Below are 19921 nucleotides of genomic sequence, written 5' to 3'. Positions count from 1 at the left end.
AAGGAGGGGAGGGGGGAGCTTGGAAGGGCTTGTGAAAACTGCCAATAAATATGATTTGTTTCAGTTCTCACAGCGGCTCAATTCTACCACTCCTCCTGCTCCAGGGCATCACAAATCTTTTCGGCCCCAACCAGTCAGAGGGAAGCATCGACCTAGTTCCTCTTTGAGCCTCAGCGTCTGACCTCAGGCTGCTGGCTCATCCCAGAGGTGTAGGGAGCCGCTGGGGTACCGAGGCATGGCGAGGGGAACCCTCTGGTTGGCTGGAAGCAGTGTCCTGTGTGCTAGTGAGGGACAGCACGGCTGCTGGATGGTGGCTCAGGTGCCTGCTGGCCAGTCATCCGGGCGGTGGGGACAGGTGGCTGTGCCACTGTAGGGAGGACGCTGGGTGAGGGCCGAGGGAGCAGCCACTTCGAGGCAAGACTTACATGTTGTTTGCCGCCACCGTTTGGGATGCTACCTGTGACCTGGCCCTGCTTCTGGGCTTGGCCACCTCCAGCAGGAATCTGGAAAGAGGCCAGTGGAGAAATCCTGCAGCTGTCTGCTGCCTGACATTGGCCTTGGGTCTTGAGATAAGGCAAGGCCGGGAGGCTGGCTGTTGAGATGCTCATGGTTCGTGGCTGGGTTTGGACTCAGGTGCTGGTTACTCCTTCCCTGCTATTGGGGGTCGGGGTGGGGGAGCCTCAAATCCCTGAGAGCTGTGAATGGGTGAGAGCCTGCTTACTCAGGGTGGCTGCCTGGACCACTCTGGCTGGGTTCCGCACCTCCCCAAAACTAAATCCTCTAACATGGTCTTCCAGGGGCTGCTTTCTTATCTCAGGCCCTTCTAGAACTTCCAGGATAGCCCAGCCATAAGTAGCCTTATCTGTTAATGTGATGGCGGAGACTTTTAGTGACCCAGCAGGGCCTGGTGGTGTCGGCCTGGCATCTCAGCTACTCAGGAGGCTGGGGTAGAAGGATGGCAAGTTCACAGCCAGTGCCTGGGCTACACAGGGAGTTCAAAGCCAGCCTGGGTAGGTAAGTGAGGTTCAGGTTCTGTCTTAAAATAACAATCAGTGGCTAGAGAGATGGCTCAGCAGTGGTTAGGAGCACCTGCTGCTCTGCCAGAGGATCTGAGTTCAGATCTCGGCACACACATGTGGCACACACTTATACAGATATATTCACCTTTAAAAAGTGAAGGTGAAGAGGGTGGCAGTAGGAGCACAGTGGAGACTGCTTGTCTAGTATGCACAAGTATCCCCGTACTAGACATATGGGGATTAAACTAACACACACACACACACACACACACACACACTAACCCCCTCTCTTTCTCTCCTTCCCCCCTCACACTCCCCAAAACTAAATCTGCCCTGGAGGGTCACCGTGCAATAGCAGCTCCCTGACAATCACCTGAGGGGGACGGCTCATTCACGGTCCCCTTTTCCCTCCCTCTCCTTAACCACACTAGGCACTATCTGTCAAAAGTGCCCCAGCTGTGGGGACAGCATAAAAGGCCGCTGCATCTGGCTAGAGAAAAGCACAGCACCCTTGTCCCTCTAGGGACAGAAGCCAGCCAGAGACAGGGACACTCACTGAGGCAGAGGAGGTGCACAGAGGCCTGAAGGGGAGCACCAGGCAAGTCCAACAGAAGAGTCCCACCGACTGCCCACCATCTGAACACACCCAGAGGGCACTGGCTCTGGGAACACTAAGGAGAAGGGAGACTGTTGGCCTGGCTTCCAGTTACATTAAAAAGAAACATTTATGTCTCCAACTGGACAGTCACCGAGAAAGGAAGAAAGTGGGGGCTCTGACCTGCAGAGGTCCCCACTCTCCTGGGGCCAGACTCCTTTGTCCCTGGGACCTCCTGCCTTCCCTGGGTACCAGGGGAGCCGCAGAGTTCACCAGCTATCTCCTAGATTGATCGCCCCATCCCTGGGGAGGCGGCTGCTCCAAAAACTCATTAGGTCTGCTAATAAATCAAGGTGAAATAAGATGACAGGCTGTGAGGGACAGACAGTGCGGAGGCACCGAGGGGACGGCTGTGCCTCCCTGGGGGACACTGCTCACCTCCAGCTGCAGGGCAGACCCAGATGGACGAGGAGATGCCCAGTGGTCTGCCCTTGAGCAGAGCCTGCGGCTCCTGGGTGGCAGTGCCAGGTGTCCCTGCTTCTCCCCTATCCTAGGCTAAGCTGAAAAGCCCTGCATGCCCTTGCTTTCTGCACCGGAAGTCACACTCCAAGGGGTGTGGAGAAGCACCAAGGAGCCAGGGAGGACTTGGGAGGCTGGTGAGAGCTTGACACCAGGTCACATGGGGACAGTGGGACTGGGCCGATCACCTGTATAATGAGGGGGCAGCAGACTTTTCTTATTTATAGAAACAACTGTGCTGGCTTGGTAGAACCCGAGACTTGGCCTTTATCACTCACTCACTCACTCACGTTCTTGCTGAGGGTCTGCTGAGTGCGGGCACGATTCTGGTTGCTCAGGGGGAAGTGCACAAGGCAGGCACAGGCCTTGTCCCTGTGGAGTCCAGAGTGAGCCAACAGGTGGGAGGTACCAAAGACAATCACAGCAGGAGGAACTGGACAGTGGTTACCTTAGCAGGGCAGAGGACAGCATCAACCCCATGGGAGAACGGTCCAAGTTCAAGGGTGGACGCCCACCTTGTAGAGGAGAGGGGAGGCAGCTGCCTGGTGCCAGAGGGCATATTAAAGACCATCTTAGCTGCTCGGTTCCCAGGGTCTGTGGCTGGGATGCCTGCTCTTGGGGTAGGAGGGCGAGGAGGACTCATTAGTTACCACGCAGTGCTGAGCAGCCGGCTGCCCCTCCACTTTCCAGGCTCACGGTCCCTGACTCTGCCCGGAGCCACGAGCTGCTTACGGGCAGACTTCTGACAGCAGATCTAAGTTCTACAAGCTGGCCTTGCCATATTGATTCACCTTGAGGTGCAGCTTGCTCCCTCAGCATCTAACTCCTTGGAGGGAGGGAGGAGGGAGACAGGTGCAAAAAGCAAGCCATTATCTGAGGAGACCAAACAGGTGCTGCTCAGGCGCCTTTGAGTGGCCAACTCAGAGACGGCACACTTCCCTTCCCTGTGTCAGGAAGTTAGGGCAAGACCAATTTGGGCACCGAGCCTCCCAACAGCATCTGGGTGGCTTTCTTCCCTCCTTTCTGTTGTCAAGAGCCATATAAATGCCCATGGGAGCTGTCTGACCCAATGCTGTCTGTCTGTCTGACCTCAGAACATCATCTTGGCAGAGAGAAAGGGCAAGCCATGGCCCCCTGGATATGTGCCAAGGATGGAGGGATGCTGACTCCTAAGAGCCTCAAAATAAACAAACATCATCCCTCCTGAATCTATACCTCGCCAGCAGGCCCTGCCTTCCCGGGACTCACCCCAGGGCAGGGAAGATGTCCAAGTCAGGTGAAGCCACGGGAGAAGGTACAGACATGTTGGGGCCAGATGGGGGGTTAAGCAGGAGTCTGATATTAGGGCAGAGTTGTCAGAGGCTGTTCTTCATGCACTGGGAACATGGCCTGGGGCAGCTATCTAAGAGTCAGCTTGCATTGGGAGTGTAGAGAGGGGAGCCTCTCCCCCTGCCCCCCAGTTCTCTGTACAGCAAGTGACCTGGCTGACATCCTGGGTCGCTGAGCCCCTGTGTGGAGCCTCCTGCTGCTCAGGGAGGTGTGAAGCATAGGTAAACCTTCCCTTCCTTGCAGGATCCTGGCATCTTGTGAGGCTCGCAAGAACTGGGACCCCTGCCTAGGCGCTGCTGATGCTAGGGCAGGCACATGTACCCTGTCTCTCCCACCTCGTCCCCTGGAGACAACATGACTGTGACGGTGGGGCATGGAGTCCCTCTTAGTGGCTTTTTTACTGTTCTCTTCCTTGCGACTAGCTCTGAAATGCTGTGCGGGGGGGGGGGGGGGTGACTTCTGAGCATGCTGCCCATGTGTCTCCTAGAAGGTGGCAACGAACCACAGAGCTTAGGCCAGCAAGCTACCACAGTGGGTAAAGGGGCTTGTGGCCAAGCCTGAGGGCCTGAGCTCAACCCTTGGGACTCATAGGGAGGAGAGAACTGAGTCCTGTGAGCTGTTCTCTGACCTCCACATACATGCCATGGCATGCACACATGCATGCAAACACACAAAGTACACAGCCCAGGACGGTCGGTCTCCAACTTGTATGCAGCTGAGGGTGGCCTTGAACTCCTTACTCCCCTGCCTCCACCTCGATTACATGTGTGTACCGCCATGCCCAACACTATTCATTTGTTTTTCATACTGACCACAGCTAAAAGATACATTGATATGTCTGTAAGTATGTATTTGGTTTTTAGAGACAGCCCTGGCTGTCTGGAACGCTCTTTGTAGACCAGACCTAACCTAGAACACACGGAGATCCACCTGCCTCTGCCTCCCGAGTGCTAGGATTAAAGGCATGCGCCACTACACCTGGCCCAATCGAGTATACTCTTAAAGATTTGTTTCACAATTATTTACATATATGTGGGTGGCTGGGGAGGCTAGAAAAGGTTGACAGCTCCTCAGGAGCCGGAGTTACAGGCAGTTTTGAGCTGTTTAATGTGGACTGATGCTAGGAACTGAACTCAGGTCCTTCGGAAGAAAGAGCAGGAAGTGCTCTTTACCAGTTAGTCATCTCTCTACTCCAAACTCTAGCCCTATGGGGGCAGTGGGGATTCACTGTGACCACGTGTTCTTTGTGGGTACCCGTGATGTACTGACTTGCTGGAAACTGGGAAGGTTTCTGCCTCCTGCCAGGACCTCAACCTCATGGTTTAAGCAAGAGAAGAGCCGCGTCTCCTCACTAAGCACCCGCCATCTCTCAGGATTTGCATGGGGGAAACAGGAGAGCTCTAGGCCAGCTCAGCTGGCAGAGCTTCAGCCTGGCTTGTGCAAGGCCCAAGTCCAATCCCTGGCATCTTGGATGAAGTAAAGGTGAAAGGCTGATCAGGTTAAACCCGCCTTGGCCATGACAGCCAGGCTGTCCTGTCCTGTCTTGTCCTGCCCTGCAGAGAGGAGGAGCTGGCCTAGCCTAGGTGGCAAGGAAAAGAGCGTGGGACCTAAGCCACCAGGCTCAAGCACATCCCTGCCACCAGCCTGTCTCCTATAGCAGGACCTAAAAGGACAGGAAGTATAGCTGTGGTGGATGAGGAAGACATATGTCCATTGAGGCCAGACTATATGCTAAAGTCCTGCCTTAATCTCTGAGTGCCCAAAGAGTATACAGATACCTTGAAACCACGATTCTCAAGAGTCAAGGATGACTCCAACAAATACTGTCCCAGTATGTCAAGGTCAGGGCCTTTTCCACAAGCAGCCATTTTCCTTCCTGCTTCCTGGAGAGCCCCTCCCTTCATCTGATCTGGTCCTAGACACCCACTCTGGAACAGGCTCAACCTGTGCCACTTCCTAAGTCTTGCTCATGGCTCTGGCTTCAGCTTAGCACACAGAAGGAAGCAGCCATCCATCGAGACGGCCATCCATCACTATGGCTGTCAGGAGGACAGCGCTGTCTTCTCCAACCAGAGAATCAACATGCCAGAGCTAATGATAATGAATGGCCAGTGAACAAGCATCAGCGGCTGGGCCCGGTGCTCCAGCAGGGAGCTGGGGCTGATGGGGGACTTGGCTACAGCTTTGTCCTTCACCAGCACACTGCCCTCCCGGGACACAGGGCCATGGGTCCTGCCTGAAGCTGAGTCGGGGGTGGGGGTGCTGGTGGGGGTGGGGGGAGACTGGCCAGGCATCAGGAGCTGGAGCTGAGAATGGAGCCGGTTCCCAGCCCTAAAACAGCTGCAGGTGATTGGCATTTGTCCTTTAACCAATAGGACTAACTGCCTGCAGAAGGGGGAGCCACAGACACAGGAAAAGAGCCTGAAGGGTGGGGGGTGGGGCGTCAGTGCGGCCCTGAGAAGCTGCTGTGTCTTACAGACAGCCTTTTACCTGTTACTCCTGAGCAGCTCGCTGTACTGCCTTTGAAAACAGAAAAGCTAGGAGGCTGGCCAGATGGGCCAGCGACAAACGCAGGCCTGATAACTTAGATCCTACTACGTTAAGGTGGAAGGAGAGAAAGGACCTCAACAGGCCACTGGGGCACACACCCTGCCTCCCCTTCCCCCAGATACACACAGACACAGACAGACAGACACAGACAGACACACACAATAATAATAAAATTAAATGGAGTTGCTGGAGTGTTAGTGTTGAGCAGAAGGGAGCAGCCGGCACAGCAGCCGGCATGGGCAGGCACCAACAGAGAAAGTCGTCTCTTTATCACCCCACAGCCTTACTTCCCACGACGCCGGGGTGTGGCTCCCAACGCCAGCACATAGGGCACATCTCCCCTTATGAAGGAGGAGACTGGGATCACTCTGGGGCCTCCATCTTCCCCACTGGTCCAGGAGCTACAGGAGCGTGCCCTGGACACCCAGCGCTGGTACCAGCCAATACTGAGGGGTCCTGGAGGTCAGGGGAGTGGGATGGGGAACCCAGGGGCAGGCAGATCACACCTGCTCTACAAAGACCCTTGGTGTCTCTTTTTACCCCATCTAGAGTAGTTAAAGTAGTACAAGGTAAGTGTCCTCCACAGAGTGTGCATGAGTGCGTGTGTATCTGTGTGTGCACACACACGTGTGTTCTCTCTTCACAGGCTCTTTGATGCCTGAGTTGGTCTACCCTTTCACTCATCTACCTGAGTAGGGACCAGAGGTCTCCTGTGTGTTCCCTGGGAGGACATACTTTGGGGTTCTGGGTGAGACTTCTCCAGAGACTACAGGACCTGCCTCTGCTGACCCTGCCAGTAACAACCCACTCTGGATAGCTTTTCTACTTAAAGGAAGGAATTCAAGCTAGCCTGGCTCCTTCTGGTACTGGGCAGTTCCCCTTCCCGTGCCTTGCAGAAGATGTGTCCCACCCACTTTCGGGACTAACTCTTCTACTCCATGGCTACAAGGTTCTCCTAGAGTGGCTTGGAGCAGAGCTCTCCCTCTCCACCTGAGGTAGAAGATGCAGATGCAGAGCAGGCGCTCACACACACACACACACACACACACACACACACACACACACGGTGCCTGGGAGACAGAGTCACCATTTTTCATTCCGGAGTCATCAAGGCAGCTTGGTTAGTGACCACAGGGACGGCAGAGGCAGGAGCCTGGCTGTGAGCCAGCTAATCTCCTTCCTGGAGATAGAAATATAAAACTTCAGACACAGGCACCCTCCCCACTGAAGGCTGCTTGGCCTTCCCTCCAGAGTGGCCAGCCAGTGCAGTGGGACTGAGGAAGAGGGGGAGAGGTGACAGATGCCCCTGGCCTGAAAGAGCATTTGTTCTGGGGCTGCAGGGCTGTGGCTCTGTAGGCAGTGGCCATGAGGGACAACCCTGTGCAGAGACAATCACCTTCCCTCTGCTGACCACAGGTGCCGTCCCTTGCCTTGGAATGTCTAGGTAGCTGTCCCACCAACCTCCTGGGTGGATCAGCAGTTCTGGTCTGGTGGGTAGACCTGCATGTGGCTGAGATAGGCGGATCAGAGCTGCGGACAAGCAGAGCTGCCGAGAGGGGAGCCCAGCATAGTGTTCTGCTTGGTCTTGACTGATGCTGGCTGATGGTGCAATTGTCAGCCTATGGCCAGCTCTTCTCTAGGAAAGGCTAATGACAAGTCTGCTTCATCCCAATGGTCTGTCTACAGAGACCCCAAGTTCCTCTCTACACACTGACCTCTGCATGTACAAGGGTATCCAGATAAACCAGTCTACAAGATGCAGACCGCCACGGCTCGTGTGGTTCTCTCTACTTGTGGAGTAGCCACAGAGACTCCTGAAGCGTGGCCACGGGGCAGGACAGTGTAAGCAAGCGGGGATGGCTGGCCGCATGCAGATGGGGACTCCTGGGGAGCAGCAGCTGAGGAGCAGGACAGGACTCAAAGGCCGCCTGGCAACAGTGAGTGGGGACAGATGGCCCAGGCTTACAAGACCCCTGACTGCTGGCTGCGGCAGATCAGAGCAGCCTCACTAGGAGACTCTCGCCCCTGGGACTACCACAGACCTGGGGACGGTGGAAAGTAAAAAGCCCTCCTGTTCCCAGGTGAGGGTCTCTTCTTGGGCACCTGTGGCCTTGTTTGCCCTCCTGTTCCCAGGTGAGGGTCTCTTCTTGGGCACCTGTGGCCTTGTTTGCCATCTCTGCTTACCCTGCCTGCTGGCTTAGAAAACAAATCTGGGGCACTTGTAGGGGGTGGGGTGGGAGAGCAGGGCTGCGCAACTTCCCCAGGCGGAACGGGCCGCGCTCCTCTATGGATGCCTGGCGAGGACCGTGTCTGACCCACTTGAGGGGAGCGTGGAGCTGGAGAGCAGGAGGTGTCAGTTCTGAATACACAAACAGAGGGGAGGAAGCCCTATGGGTCCATGGCAGCCCAGAGGAGAGCGGTGGTGCTCCACAGCAGCCTTTATTAGAAAGAACTGCGGTTTTAATAACACCGCTGGGGTGCCCTGAGCTGAGCCAGCTGTTGGTGAGCCGAAGTGGGAGGCATCTGTGCGTGGCACAGCTGGGAGGGTGGGTGGGTAATGGGATTGAAGTAATAATGCCATTGTGGCCCCTTCTAGCCTGAGAGCTCCCTCGGGGCAGCCAGCTGGATAGGGAAGGAGCCACCAACAGGTCTAAGTCTTGTTGCTTGGGGCTCAGGATTGAAGCCTGGTTGCTAGACCTGCGGGAATGAAGGAGGACAGCGCTCTGGCTGACTCGTGTCCCTGGGCCACCTGATGCTCACTGACAGCTGAGACTAAAGATAATCCCCCGTACCCCAACAACAAGAACGAGTCTGCTCATCTCTCTCTGGTGGGAGTGGGGTACAGGCTGGGGCGCAGGGACCTCAGATGGGTGTGTGGTGAGGGGGTAGGAGAGATTGCCTTGCTGATCCCGGGCACTGCAGTTTGTTTTTGAACATGGCTGAACGTCCCTGACCTCACAGCCAGTCCCAAGGGAGGTTCATTCTGGGACAGCTGGCAATAAGGGTGATGCCCCTGCCTCAGTGCTGAGCAGGTGCTAAGCATGGCTCTAACGAGCACCTTCTACTCAGCCTCACTGTATCTTCACAGTCCTCTCAAGGAAAGTCTTCCTTGCCACAGCACAGAAGCAGGTGGCAGAGGACAGAAACCTGGTCTGCGCTCAGTGGGAGAGGATACCATTGGGCCACCTTAGGGAGAGTCTGTGATGGCTGCCTAGGAGAGCCAAGTGGAAGACCAGAGGCTGGCAGGGAGGTGTGTGCTGGCCCGGAGGACACCCTCCCTTACTGGACAGCAGAGTCTTCCTGTCCTGGTGAACTCAGAGGCATTTATTACCCAAGTACCCTCAGGGCTGACGTAATGGCTCAGCTGTTAGGGGCACTTCCTACAGAGGAGCCAGGTTTGCTTCCCAGAATCCACATGGCTGATAACAACTGTCTGTAACTCCAGTCCCAGAGGATCTGATGGCTTTCTCATACCCTCTGGAGCCAGGCCCTTACATGGTGCACATACATACACATGCAGGCAAAACAGTCACACACATTAAAAACAGACAAATCAGAGCTCTCCAAATCAGCCAGTGTGGCATGAGCAACGGATGACATTTCCTTGGACAGCTGGCTATTTGTAAAGGCCACCTAAGCCTTCAAGGAGACCTAGGCCACTATTGAAGTGAGGGGAGGGTAGAAGAAAAGCCCTCAGAGAGATCTACCTGAGGCTCCCGGGCACAACTCTGGGGGCCCGAGATCGACCCCAGCTTCATCTCAACAGATGGCAGAACAAATTCCTAATTAAGCGCAAGAAACCTTCCGGCTCAGCACCGTTATTCACGATTTTCCGGTCCCTTTGGTGCTCATTCTTTCTCCTGTCTTCTGGAACCTGGGCCAGCTTACTGCCTCCCCGAGCTCCCTGCTCAGCTCTTGAAAAGGAACAGCTCTCATTTGGGGAGAAGGGAGAGAGGGGGTGGGTGCTGGCCAAGTGTGGGAAGGAGGAAGGGGAGGCCGGCCTTGTGGGGCCGCACCACGCAGCTGCTTCTCACAGACAGCTTGGCAGAGGTTCCTGAGGACCTCTGAGATCACTGCCTGAAGGGAGTTCTAGAAAAGCCCCAGGGGAGAGACTCCCTTACTGTGGCCCGGGCTTGGTTTGGTAGACTGAGGTCCCTGCTGTTTGGTGTGGCTTTGAGGACTTCTGGGGGATTCTGTTGCCTGGTTCTCCTCCTCAGAGCAAGACGTGGGGTTAGGTGAAGGAAAATGCCCGCTCTCGCTTCTCGCTGAGAAGAGCCACCCTGGCGGCACTTCCTCTGCCCCAGCTGGGAGCTTAACCATGCTCACGATGGTTTAGCTACTTAACAGCAATTTTCCTTTTCCTGGGCGGCTCTGTCACTGGGAGGCCCAGCCTTTTAAGTTCAAAGGTCTGACTGAGTCTCTCATGGAGAAAAATGACTGCCTTGTGCTCTGTCACCCAGAGCAGTGTGCCTGAGAGACTCCCGACATTTGATTCTCTTTCGGCTCCAAGGGTCTCGGCGAAGGCAGTGAAGACAGCGGAAGTGTCGAAAGTGTCCCTAGTAAGAGACAAGTGTGGGATCCTCCCTAGCTGCTCTCTGCTCAGGTGTCCATGGAGATCACAGACCCTCAGGACCACTGCCTCCTGCCCTGCAGCACTCAGGAGCTGCTAGGAGGCCCCAGGAGGCCCAGGGTAGACCTGGAGCTTTTCTGCCCTGTAGGAGGCAGGATAGCAGTTCCCACAGAGGAATAGCAGCTTTGAGTCAGGAACTTGTATATATACCTGGTGCCAGCCTTGAGCCTTTTCTTTCTTCTTTCCTTTCCTTTCCTTTCCTTTCCTTTCCTTTCCTTTCCTTTCCTTTCCTTTCCTCTTTCTCTTTCTCTTTCTCTTTCTTCCTTCCTCTCTCTCTCTCTCTCTCTCTCTCTCTCTCTCTGGAGATAGGGTTTCTCTGTGTAGCCCTGTTGTCCCAGAACTCACTCTGTAGACCAGGCTGGCCTCGAACTAAGAGAGAGATCTAGCCCCCTGCCTCTGCCTCTGCCTCCCGAGTGCTGGGATTAAAGGCATGTGTCACCACTGCCTACCCTTACTTAGTTTCTTTAATATTTATTCCTGAAGTTTTAGTTGTCTGTCTGTCTGCACGTGGGTACATACACATACATGCAGGTGCTAGTGGGGCTGAGGCATTAGATCCCCCCCGGAGCTGGAGTTACAGGAAGTTGTAAGTCACCCCCAGATGCTGAGAACGTGTAACAAACATGTAACGTGTAACATGTAACGTGCACTCTCGCCTGTCCCTGTGAGTGTTGGCAGCAAGTGTGATACTGAAGCTCTGGCTTCATCTGCTGCCCAGTGCTTGTTTACTGCTGCATAGACCGAGAGTTTCTGGAGATCCTGTCTTTTGCTCCCAATTTCCCATGAGAACTGAGATACCAGACCTCTGTGCTACTGTGCCCAGCTTTTACGTGGGTTGGGGGGAGCCCAAGTGAGGCTATCAGGCTTGTACGGAGAGTGGTTTATACCCACTGCGCCATCTCCCTAACACAGCCAGTGTCTGTCCCGATGCAGGGGAGGGTAGAGCGGAGGGAAGCAAAGGTGGGCTGGTTTGGTGGGATCAGGAGCTCTGCTGGAATCCTCATGCTGTGATCCTCTGTCCTCACCCAGTTCTAGTTCTCACAGGAACGTTTATTTACTCTTAGCTCTTCCCTCCCTCGCAGGCTCGCTCTCCTTCCTCAGCCTCCTTCCTCTCTCTCTGAGACAGGGTCTAATCAGCTCAAGCTCCCTTTCCTATGTAGTCGAGGCTGGCCTTGAACTCCTGACCCCCAGCCTCCTCCCCCCAAGTGTGTGGCTTATAAATGTGTGCCACTACACTGGGCCCCAAGCTGCCGTCTTTAGATGGAAACATTGTTAAAGATAATATAGAAGTTCAACTGTCACTATCAGGGCTGTTGTCTCTTATGGACTCCATCAATCTGGCCAAAGCATGTGCCACAGGCCCCCACTCCCTCCTGCCCATCATCCCAGCATGGCAAGACATGAGAAGGGGCTCAGCTTCAGGCCAGAGCTTAGAGAACCCTTCCCAGGCCAAGGACAGGCAAGTACCAGCAGGACAGGGGCCAGGCTTGCAGACCCAGCCGCAGGGAGTGAAAAGAACTGGGCAGGAGAGATAGGTAGGTAGGGGCAGAGAACATCCTTCTCCAAACCCCGCCCACAAAAACATCAGCACCCTGGCTGGAGCTCTCACATGTCACATGAGACAAGATATAAGAAACTTGGAACCGACTGTGTTCTGACCCCTGTCAACCCTGACTGCTAGGCACCAAGCCCTCCGGGGCCCCGGGATTAGAGAGGTGCTGGGAGCTGCCCCATGACCATGTTGCTTTAGCTGGGGCGGGGCAGGCTATTTGAGAGGATGACCTGTCTTCCCACCGTGGCAACCAGGGGCTAGGCGAAGCCTGGCATTGTTCCTGACACTGTTAGTGCGAATGCCCTTAGCAGAGGCATCACCCTGCTAGGGCACGACATGGCATCAGCAGCAGCCTGCAGCCCTGGTCCTGATGCGGGTTAAGGAGTACAGCTAGGAAGAAAGAGCCCAACTCAACCTTCTCAGGGAACTCTGTGCCAGGGAGTGGGGTGGAGACTCCCACTCATCCCGTGTAGCCAAGGCTGCCCTTGAATTGGCTGAGCTTGTAGCTGAGCGAGACCTTGACCTTCCCTTTCTCCCCCTGCTTTCCCCAAGAGCTAGAGTACAGGTATGTGCTACCATATCTGGTTTTATCTGGTGCTGGGGACCAAACCCGGGCTTCATGCAAACTAGACAGGCACTGTGCTGACTTATGTCCCGGCCCCACCCCTTTTTAGCTTTTATACTGAGAAAGTCAGAAGCACAACAGATAGTCAGAGGAGAGGCAACAGCAGCTGGCTCCTTCCCGGATGGAGGTGGCTGGCTGGCTGGTATGGCAGAAGTGGACAGGTTCCTGCTGTTAACCCAGTTTAAGGGGGAAGGTCCCCAGCATCTGAGGACAAGAGTGCTGTCACATCAGTTAGCTGGAAGCTATTTCAAACGGCAGGAGCATCTTTTCTCACTCTGGTGGTCCAAGAGTCAAAGGCTCGGAGTAGCTGCGACCGTGGCCCACTGGGTTTTATGGCTGTGCCAAACACCACATCCTTGACAAGGCAGAAGTGGTGTTCCTGTCCCCTCTGGGGGTAGGGGGTGGGGGCACAGCCTGACCTAGCCATGGTCACGAGAAGGAGGGTGGACCAGAATTAGCAGTTCAGGTCCTAGCCCAGTTCCATCCACTCAATGTGACCTGGAAAAAGTCACTCGTGGTTTTCTGCTACTAAATTTCCCCAAGCAGTAAAAGGTCAGAGGGCCAGGCAGGCCCGCTGAACTGAGCCACTGCCACGGCCCAGCGGGGAGTTTGCCTGGCTTTATCTGCAGAGGTGGAGGGAGGGGGGGGAGGGTAGACACTTGGGAGACTTCTCAGACTCACCGATCCATCTCATCAGAGAGGTCAAGAGCTGTAGGTACTTAGTCTTCTGGACATCGAAGAAGGTGAACGGGCCAAGGAGAACCGTGAAGATGGCCTGGGGATGGATGAGAGGAGCAATGAGAAGGTGTGCGGGGCTGGACACCAGACAGGCTGCGAGGGGGGCCACAGCCTGTGCACAGGGCTGAGGCCTCGCAGTAAGACGGCTGAATGCTCGGAGTTAACTGGCAGAGCCTCCCTGGGGCCTGTCCCCATCACTGAAGATGAATTCCAAGGGCTAGGAAGGATGAGAGAGCCCAGAGCCTCCTGCTCGGATGTCACTGCTACATCTAGGCAGGGCCCAGGCTTCATCCTGGGACCTCCACCCGATCTGTTCTGCCGCCTTCAGTAGGTACTGATGAGGGAGCCCCAGGCCCAGTAGTGTGCTGTGCGGAGTGTGGATTAGAAATGAAGCAGCAGTGAGGACTACCAGATAGGCCCTCACCATCACGGGGAAGAGAGGAGACAGAGGGAACAGGGGACACGAGGGCTCTCAGAGGCAGAGGCGGCCAAGAGGATAAGGGTGCCATCTTCGGCAAGGATTGGAAGGCAGAGGACGAGATTGACAGGAAGGGCCTCATCCCGGGGTGGGGCTGGGAGGCAGCTTAGCTGACTGATGCTCACCCTGGGTTCAGTCCCCAGCACTGCATAAACCACATGGTGGCGCATGCCCGTTATCCCAGGCCCGCTGCTCCAGCGCTCTGAGGGGTCATCCTTATCCAGAGGTCAGGGGTGGGAAGTGAACAGCCCAAAGACCTGGAGGCCTTGTGGTACTGGCCCCTTAGTTTCCATTTCTTTGGAGAACAAGGGAAAACACTTAACTTAAAAAAAGAAAAATTAAACCCTGCTTTAGACTGCTGGCCCGTGGGGTAGGTAACCCCTTTACAAAAAGCATGGGGGAGATGTGGTGGTGTCTCAGAGGGGGAGGGGGCTGTGCTTTCCATGCCAAATTGGCTGCTCAGGAAGCAGAGGGATTAAAAGCTGCTCCTCGGAGTTAAGATGGTGCCATTTCCAATCTGCCACTCGGAAGCGGGCAAAACATCAGGCCTTATTAACATTTACACTGTGCCGTTTCATCACGAGGATGCTAATGACACTCACCAGAGATGCAGCATACGGTGGGGTGGCAAGGAGCCTGCGGAACCTGGGGAGAGCGGCCTACCATAGGGAGCTGGGCTCTGGCCCTATGAACGGCTGTGACTCTACCACGGGCTGCCAAGTAGGGGGGAGGTGGACCAGACAGTTCCTGTGACAGGCAGGAGGGAGCTCCTGGGGGGATGGGGAGCTTACTCCACCCTCTCCACAAGGAGGGCAGGAAGTGGGGGGAAGCTGTAACCTCTTATCCATGTCCATTATCTCTGTGAGAGTGAATGACAAGATTCCAGAGCCGCCTAAGAAAGGCTCTAATTAGCTGGGCTGGGTGAAGGCACCCTGGCAGTCACTAGGGCTGTGAGATTTCTGAAGAGAAGGGCTTTTGGCTGGGGGCCTCAAGACCAGCCCTTCTTCTCGTCAGGAAGAGGGGGACAGAGAAGCATTTGTTTGGGCCTGGGTGACAGTGGAAGTCAGGGGAAGGGTGGCTCTGTGACGGCAAAGGCAGGTGTCTGCGTGGCCCAGGCAGGAAAGCTGAACCACGGTAAGTAACACGCACAGCAGCCACCACCCTGGTTGAACCTGTCCGTGTGCGGCACCACCAGTAAGTCAGTTAGGAAAATTACCGCTTCAGGGGAACTTTCCATTGATGAACTTCTCTTCTGAAGCAGAGAAGGGGCCGACAGGGAGATGCACAAACACAATACGTGTCCAGACGACTTTGGTCTGTTGGGAACTGGGCTCTTGGTACGCCTGCGGGTCTGGGCAACTCAACTCTGACCTGTGATGTCTCCAGCTGCGGTGTCTCAGCTGTGGAAGCCAGAAATCGTGGGGTGGCTCACGTGGAAGGTCAGCTGTCATATGAGCATGAAGCCTGAGATTTAGAATGTTCGACTGCATGAAAACAGTATGAAGGAGTGGGAGTGCTCTGGAGGGCAGGGCCACTCTACAGGGGCCTTGCACAGAGTCGTCATCTGTCTTCTTTGTCCTCAGTGCACACTTGTAAAGAAAGACTCGAGGACACGAGATACCCCATCCTATGGGTGGACTCCTAAATGCTGAGGGTCCCTGGGGCCAACTGAGTGACAGAGAGTCAGAATGAGGGCCCATCTGTTCAGGGTTCCATATGTAGTCCAGACATCAGGTCTGTCCTGGTGGATAAACCTGGTGGTAAAGCGCTCTTTTAAGACTGAGCTCCAACTGGGACACTAATAGCTGGATAGTGGCCGCTTTCTTTCCCTAATCAGAGACACAGACCAGCCTCACTGCTGAGGAAGTTGAGGGCCCGCCGAGTCTCGGGCAGCACAAACAGACTGCCAAACAGCAGCACCTGAGTGGGGTGCGTGCTCACTCTGCAGCGGGAGCCCAGATGAAACAGGAGACCTGGGGCTGGGCTAATGAACGAACAGGTGTCCTCTGCAAATTAGCCCAAGCCAGAAGCAAGCAGCAGCAGGGGTGGACCATCCTAGGGACAGGACAGAGGACGGAAGTGGAGGTTGCAAGAGAGAGGTTTGCTGGGGTCTAGCAGGGCAGCGTCTACCACTGAGTGATCAGCAGCTGATGACGTGCGTTTTTTCTTTTCCTTTTACAGAGACGAGAGAGGAAGCCAAGAGACAGCCTATCCTCTTGGGTCTTCCAGTCTAGCCCATATGACATTATAAATTAGCTGGCTCCTGAGCAAATTTTCCAACCCCCAAATGCCATTGATCAGTTCCAACTCAGTCTCTGTTCAAGGACTCTTGTCACCCCCTCATTACAGAAAGCCGGTGTCCCGGCAGCCAAGTGTGTTTCTTTAAAAAAGGAAGAAAAAGGACCAGCAATGCTTTGATTTCTAATGAAATCTTCAAGCTGGTTTCTGGGAATAAAGTCTGAGACAGATTGGGAGGGGGCAAACGGGGCCACTCGAATCTCTCTTTCTGGGTCAGTGAGTTTTGCTGCGTACCAAAGGCCGAGCAGCAGCCTTGCTGGAGCCTTGATGGGCATGAGGCAGCTCCTGTTCCCAAGGCACTGCAGGCAGCACTCAGCTGCTGCTTTTTCAAAATGGTCTGGAGTCTACTGTTTATCAGGGCTGTCTGTCTCCCCATGTCCCCAAGCAGGTGACACTCATTCGAGCTGCTCAGGTGCCAAGCGTCCAGCCACCTTCAACCTCTTCCCTGCCTCGAGCAAGGCTGACATAACAAGTCCTCTAGATAGAAAGCTCCAAGCCACAGTCTTCCCAAAGCCAGGGGTCCTAGACAGAGAACTCAGCAAGGCTCCCAATGGTGCTACAGAGCGCCCCCTGCAGGACAAAGCCACACCCAGTGCATAGACTAAACATAAGGCTTCCGGAAGCTCAATTTCTCCACCCTGTGTTAGAAATAAGCCTCACTGACAGAGAGCTCCTGGCCTGCACCCCGACCTCTCTGTCCTGGACACAGGCTAGGGACTGGAATACCTGGGGCAGGTGCTGACAGTCTTATTCGGGGCCGGGCTGTGTGAGCCCCCCCAGCCCCCACGTAACATGGAGTTTTGTTGAATCCGGAAGCGTCGAGGCTTCAGCTTTGAAAACTGGTTCTCAACCTTCTGACACCTCGACCCTTTAACACAGTTCCTTGTGTTGTGGTGAGCCCCAAACATAACATTATTTTCATTGTTACTTCATAACTGTAATTTTGCTGCTGTTATGACTCCCAATGCAAACATCTGTGCTTTCCAATTTCCAAGGTCTAGGCAACGCTCCCATGTAAGCATCATTTAACCCCTGGAGGGGGGCGAGACCCACGGGTTGAGAACCGTGGTTCTCCCGGGAGCCTCCTGTGGTGGGCTGAGTGTGCCTAGCACCTTCACTCCCTCTTGCAGTGGTCCTGCCTCAGGTGCCAGTTCGAGCAGGGGGGGTTAAATCCTGTGCCGTCGACACGTGGGTCTTTAAATCAAGAATGCTACTGTAGCTGAGCTGTGTTCACCTCTGGCCTGATCTCACCACACTTGGCATGCCCTGAAGAAAGGCTCTGGCTCCGCTCACTCTTGTCTTGAACAAAATGGGGCGCACTGTCGGCTGTTTAGAAGGGAATATGTAAGTGGCAGTCTACACTGTAGCACCAGCCACACAGCGTGATACCTACTTTCCCTGTCCCCAAATCTTCCTGGCCAGAGAAACAAAACAAAACATACATTCGGTGTCAATCATGAATTGGCTCTCCCATAAGAGCTTGCAGAATCTCTCGGGTCTCACAGCCAGACAGGAATCTGTCACAGCCTCAGCCTTCCGGTCCCCGCTCTCATCACTCCACCTCTATCAAAGTCACCCTGTGACGACATCACTGCTCAAGGCCACAGGCGCCTTCACATCTGCAGAGCGCCTACATGTGTGGCTTTCCTCACTCATCTGCAAGGTCATCAGAGCACGTGGGGACCCCCAATCTGACTGGGAAGACAGAGGGACTGGAGAGGCTCAAGGGCAGAGGAAGAAAGTTGCAGGCATTTCCTGACACAGCCCAGCTTTCTCTGCAATCCCAGCTCTCTGTGTCCATCTCGCAGGGGGCTGTTTTCCTCTGCCCTCTCCTGTGCCCCACCAAGCTAACTTCTACCTTCATGCCTGTGCCCTCTGGACCCTCCTGGTGACAGAGAACTTCCCTTCACTGGCTCCACCTTCAAAGCTCATTCAAATGCCAGCCTCCTCTGCGGTTCCTCCAGGCTTCTCTAGGGCTCGTGACTACATCCACAGTGCTCGGCTGGCACCGCATGACTTCCGTCCTGCGGGGAACAGGGCTCCTGCATCCCCAGCGGGAGTCAGTGTGCTGAGGGCCAGGGCCAGGTCCTTGCTCGGCTAACATCTAGATTAAGACTGCACACTTGACACAGTTAGGCATGGACGAGTGTTTGCGGACTGTGCTGTGCTCCGTGAAGTGTCTGGGAGGAAGATGTCACCATTGTGCTGGGAAAGAGGCAGCCCTGGCTTTGCTGATTTGCTTTGTAACCCATCTCATCCCTACCCCTACAGCCTTCCTGCCAGGCAGCTATGCAGTACACCTGCTCTGTTGAAAAAAACTGAACAACACCATGCTGGTGTGTATGTGTGTGTTTGTGTATGTATCTTTCCAAACACAGTTCGGAGCACTGGGAGGTGTGGCTCAATGGGAGAGTGTTCCAAGGGCTCTCGGTTCCATCTCAGAACTGAGGGAAGTGTGAGGGTATGGAGGAGAGGAGCCTAGCACTCGGCTCTTGCCATCAGCAGAGCTCTCCCCGCCCCCACCAGTCAAAGAATCCCTAAACAGCAGACTCACCAAATGGTACTCTACAGTGGGCCCAAGAAGAGGTGACATCTTTGAAACCCTAAAGAACTAAAGCCTTCAAAGGGGTTGTGGTCTTTCTGAACACCTTACCCCTTGCTAGGATTCCCAGCCACAAGCCCAGCCATCAGCTCTTCCTGAACAAAAAGCAACCCCTAAAGCCTGCTTGTCATCTTTCCCTTGCCGAGAGGAGGAGGGGCAGCCTGCAGCTTCTGGTTAGAACTTCACTTCTGGCAAGAAGTCAATGGGAAACACTCACAGAGGCAGGAGTCCACCTCTGTCCAGTCAGCCAGCCAGCCAGGGGAGGGTCCCTCCCCTCCCCTCCCCTCCAGCCAGCCAGGGGAGGGTCCCTCCCCTCCCCTCCCCTCCCCTCCCCACCCCACCATCTCTGTGGGTGCACATGACAGATGGGGCAGGAAATTCCAGGATAGCATGCTCACATGGTATCCTGCATTCCCACAGAAGGCTCGGGACTGACAGGGTGTGCTGACCCTGCTGGCCATCATGTGCCCTTACATGGGGCACTGAGCAACCAACCTCTTCACTAAGCGGGCAGTTCCTCAAGTGCCTGCAATGTTTAGGTACCTGCAGAAGAGGGGGGTGGAGCTTTCAAGGTTCCAGCACTTTCTATTCTGCTTGTCTGCTCTTGGGGGTCTTAACGCAAAAGATCCACAGGTTCTACTCCCAGCCTTCTTCCTCCAGGGCTGGTTGGTATCTTTGCTTTCCCTGTTAATTCGGGCGTGGGTGATAAAGGATCTTCTTAGAAACCGCAGTGTGGCCACGCTGAGTATCAGGGCTTTCCTAAACACACAGACTACGTAAGGGCTGAGGGCAGATTTCACAGGCGCAAGAGTATCTGAGGCCGGGGGGAGTGGGTTCAAGTGGCGGTGGCCACATGCCAAATGCACAGCTGAGCTGTCTGGACTGATCCTGGAGGGTGTTTCAGATGAGAAAGGGAGGGGCGCCAAGCTTTTGCAGGGCTGCTCCTGTTGAGTGCTGGGGGTTAAAAGCTAATTGGGGTTAACAGC

General features: G+C 55.0%; 1 protein-coding gene across 3 annotated transcripts in view; it reads right to left on the bottom strand.

The window, feature by feature from the left end:
* Tmem104 (transmembrane protein 104) overlaps positions 1-19921 on the bottom strand; it is a 58864-nt gene that overhangs the window by 4924 nt on the left and 34019 nt on the right. For all 3 annotated transcript variants that reach the window (XM_021175718.1, XM_029483317.1, XM_021175719.2), the window contains exon 9: positions 13501-13594. In XM_021175718.1, the coding sequence (XP_021031377.1) occupies positions 13501-13594 (94 nt within the window). The remainder of the gene's footprint in view (positions 1-13500; positions 13595-19921) is intronic.

The sequence above is a fragment of the Mus caroli genome, chromosome 11, assembly GCF_900094665.2.
Source record: "Mus caroli chromosome 11, CAROLI_EIJ_v1.1, whole genome shotgun sequence".
In the NCBI taxonomy this organism is placed as follows: domain Eukaryota; kingdom Metazoa; phylum Chordata; class Mammalia; order Rodentia; family Muridae; genus Mus; species Mus caroli.
The sequence above is the reverse complement of the archived record's forward strand: the minus strand, read 5'-3'. Positions and strand labels throughout refer to the sequence as shown.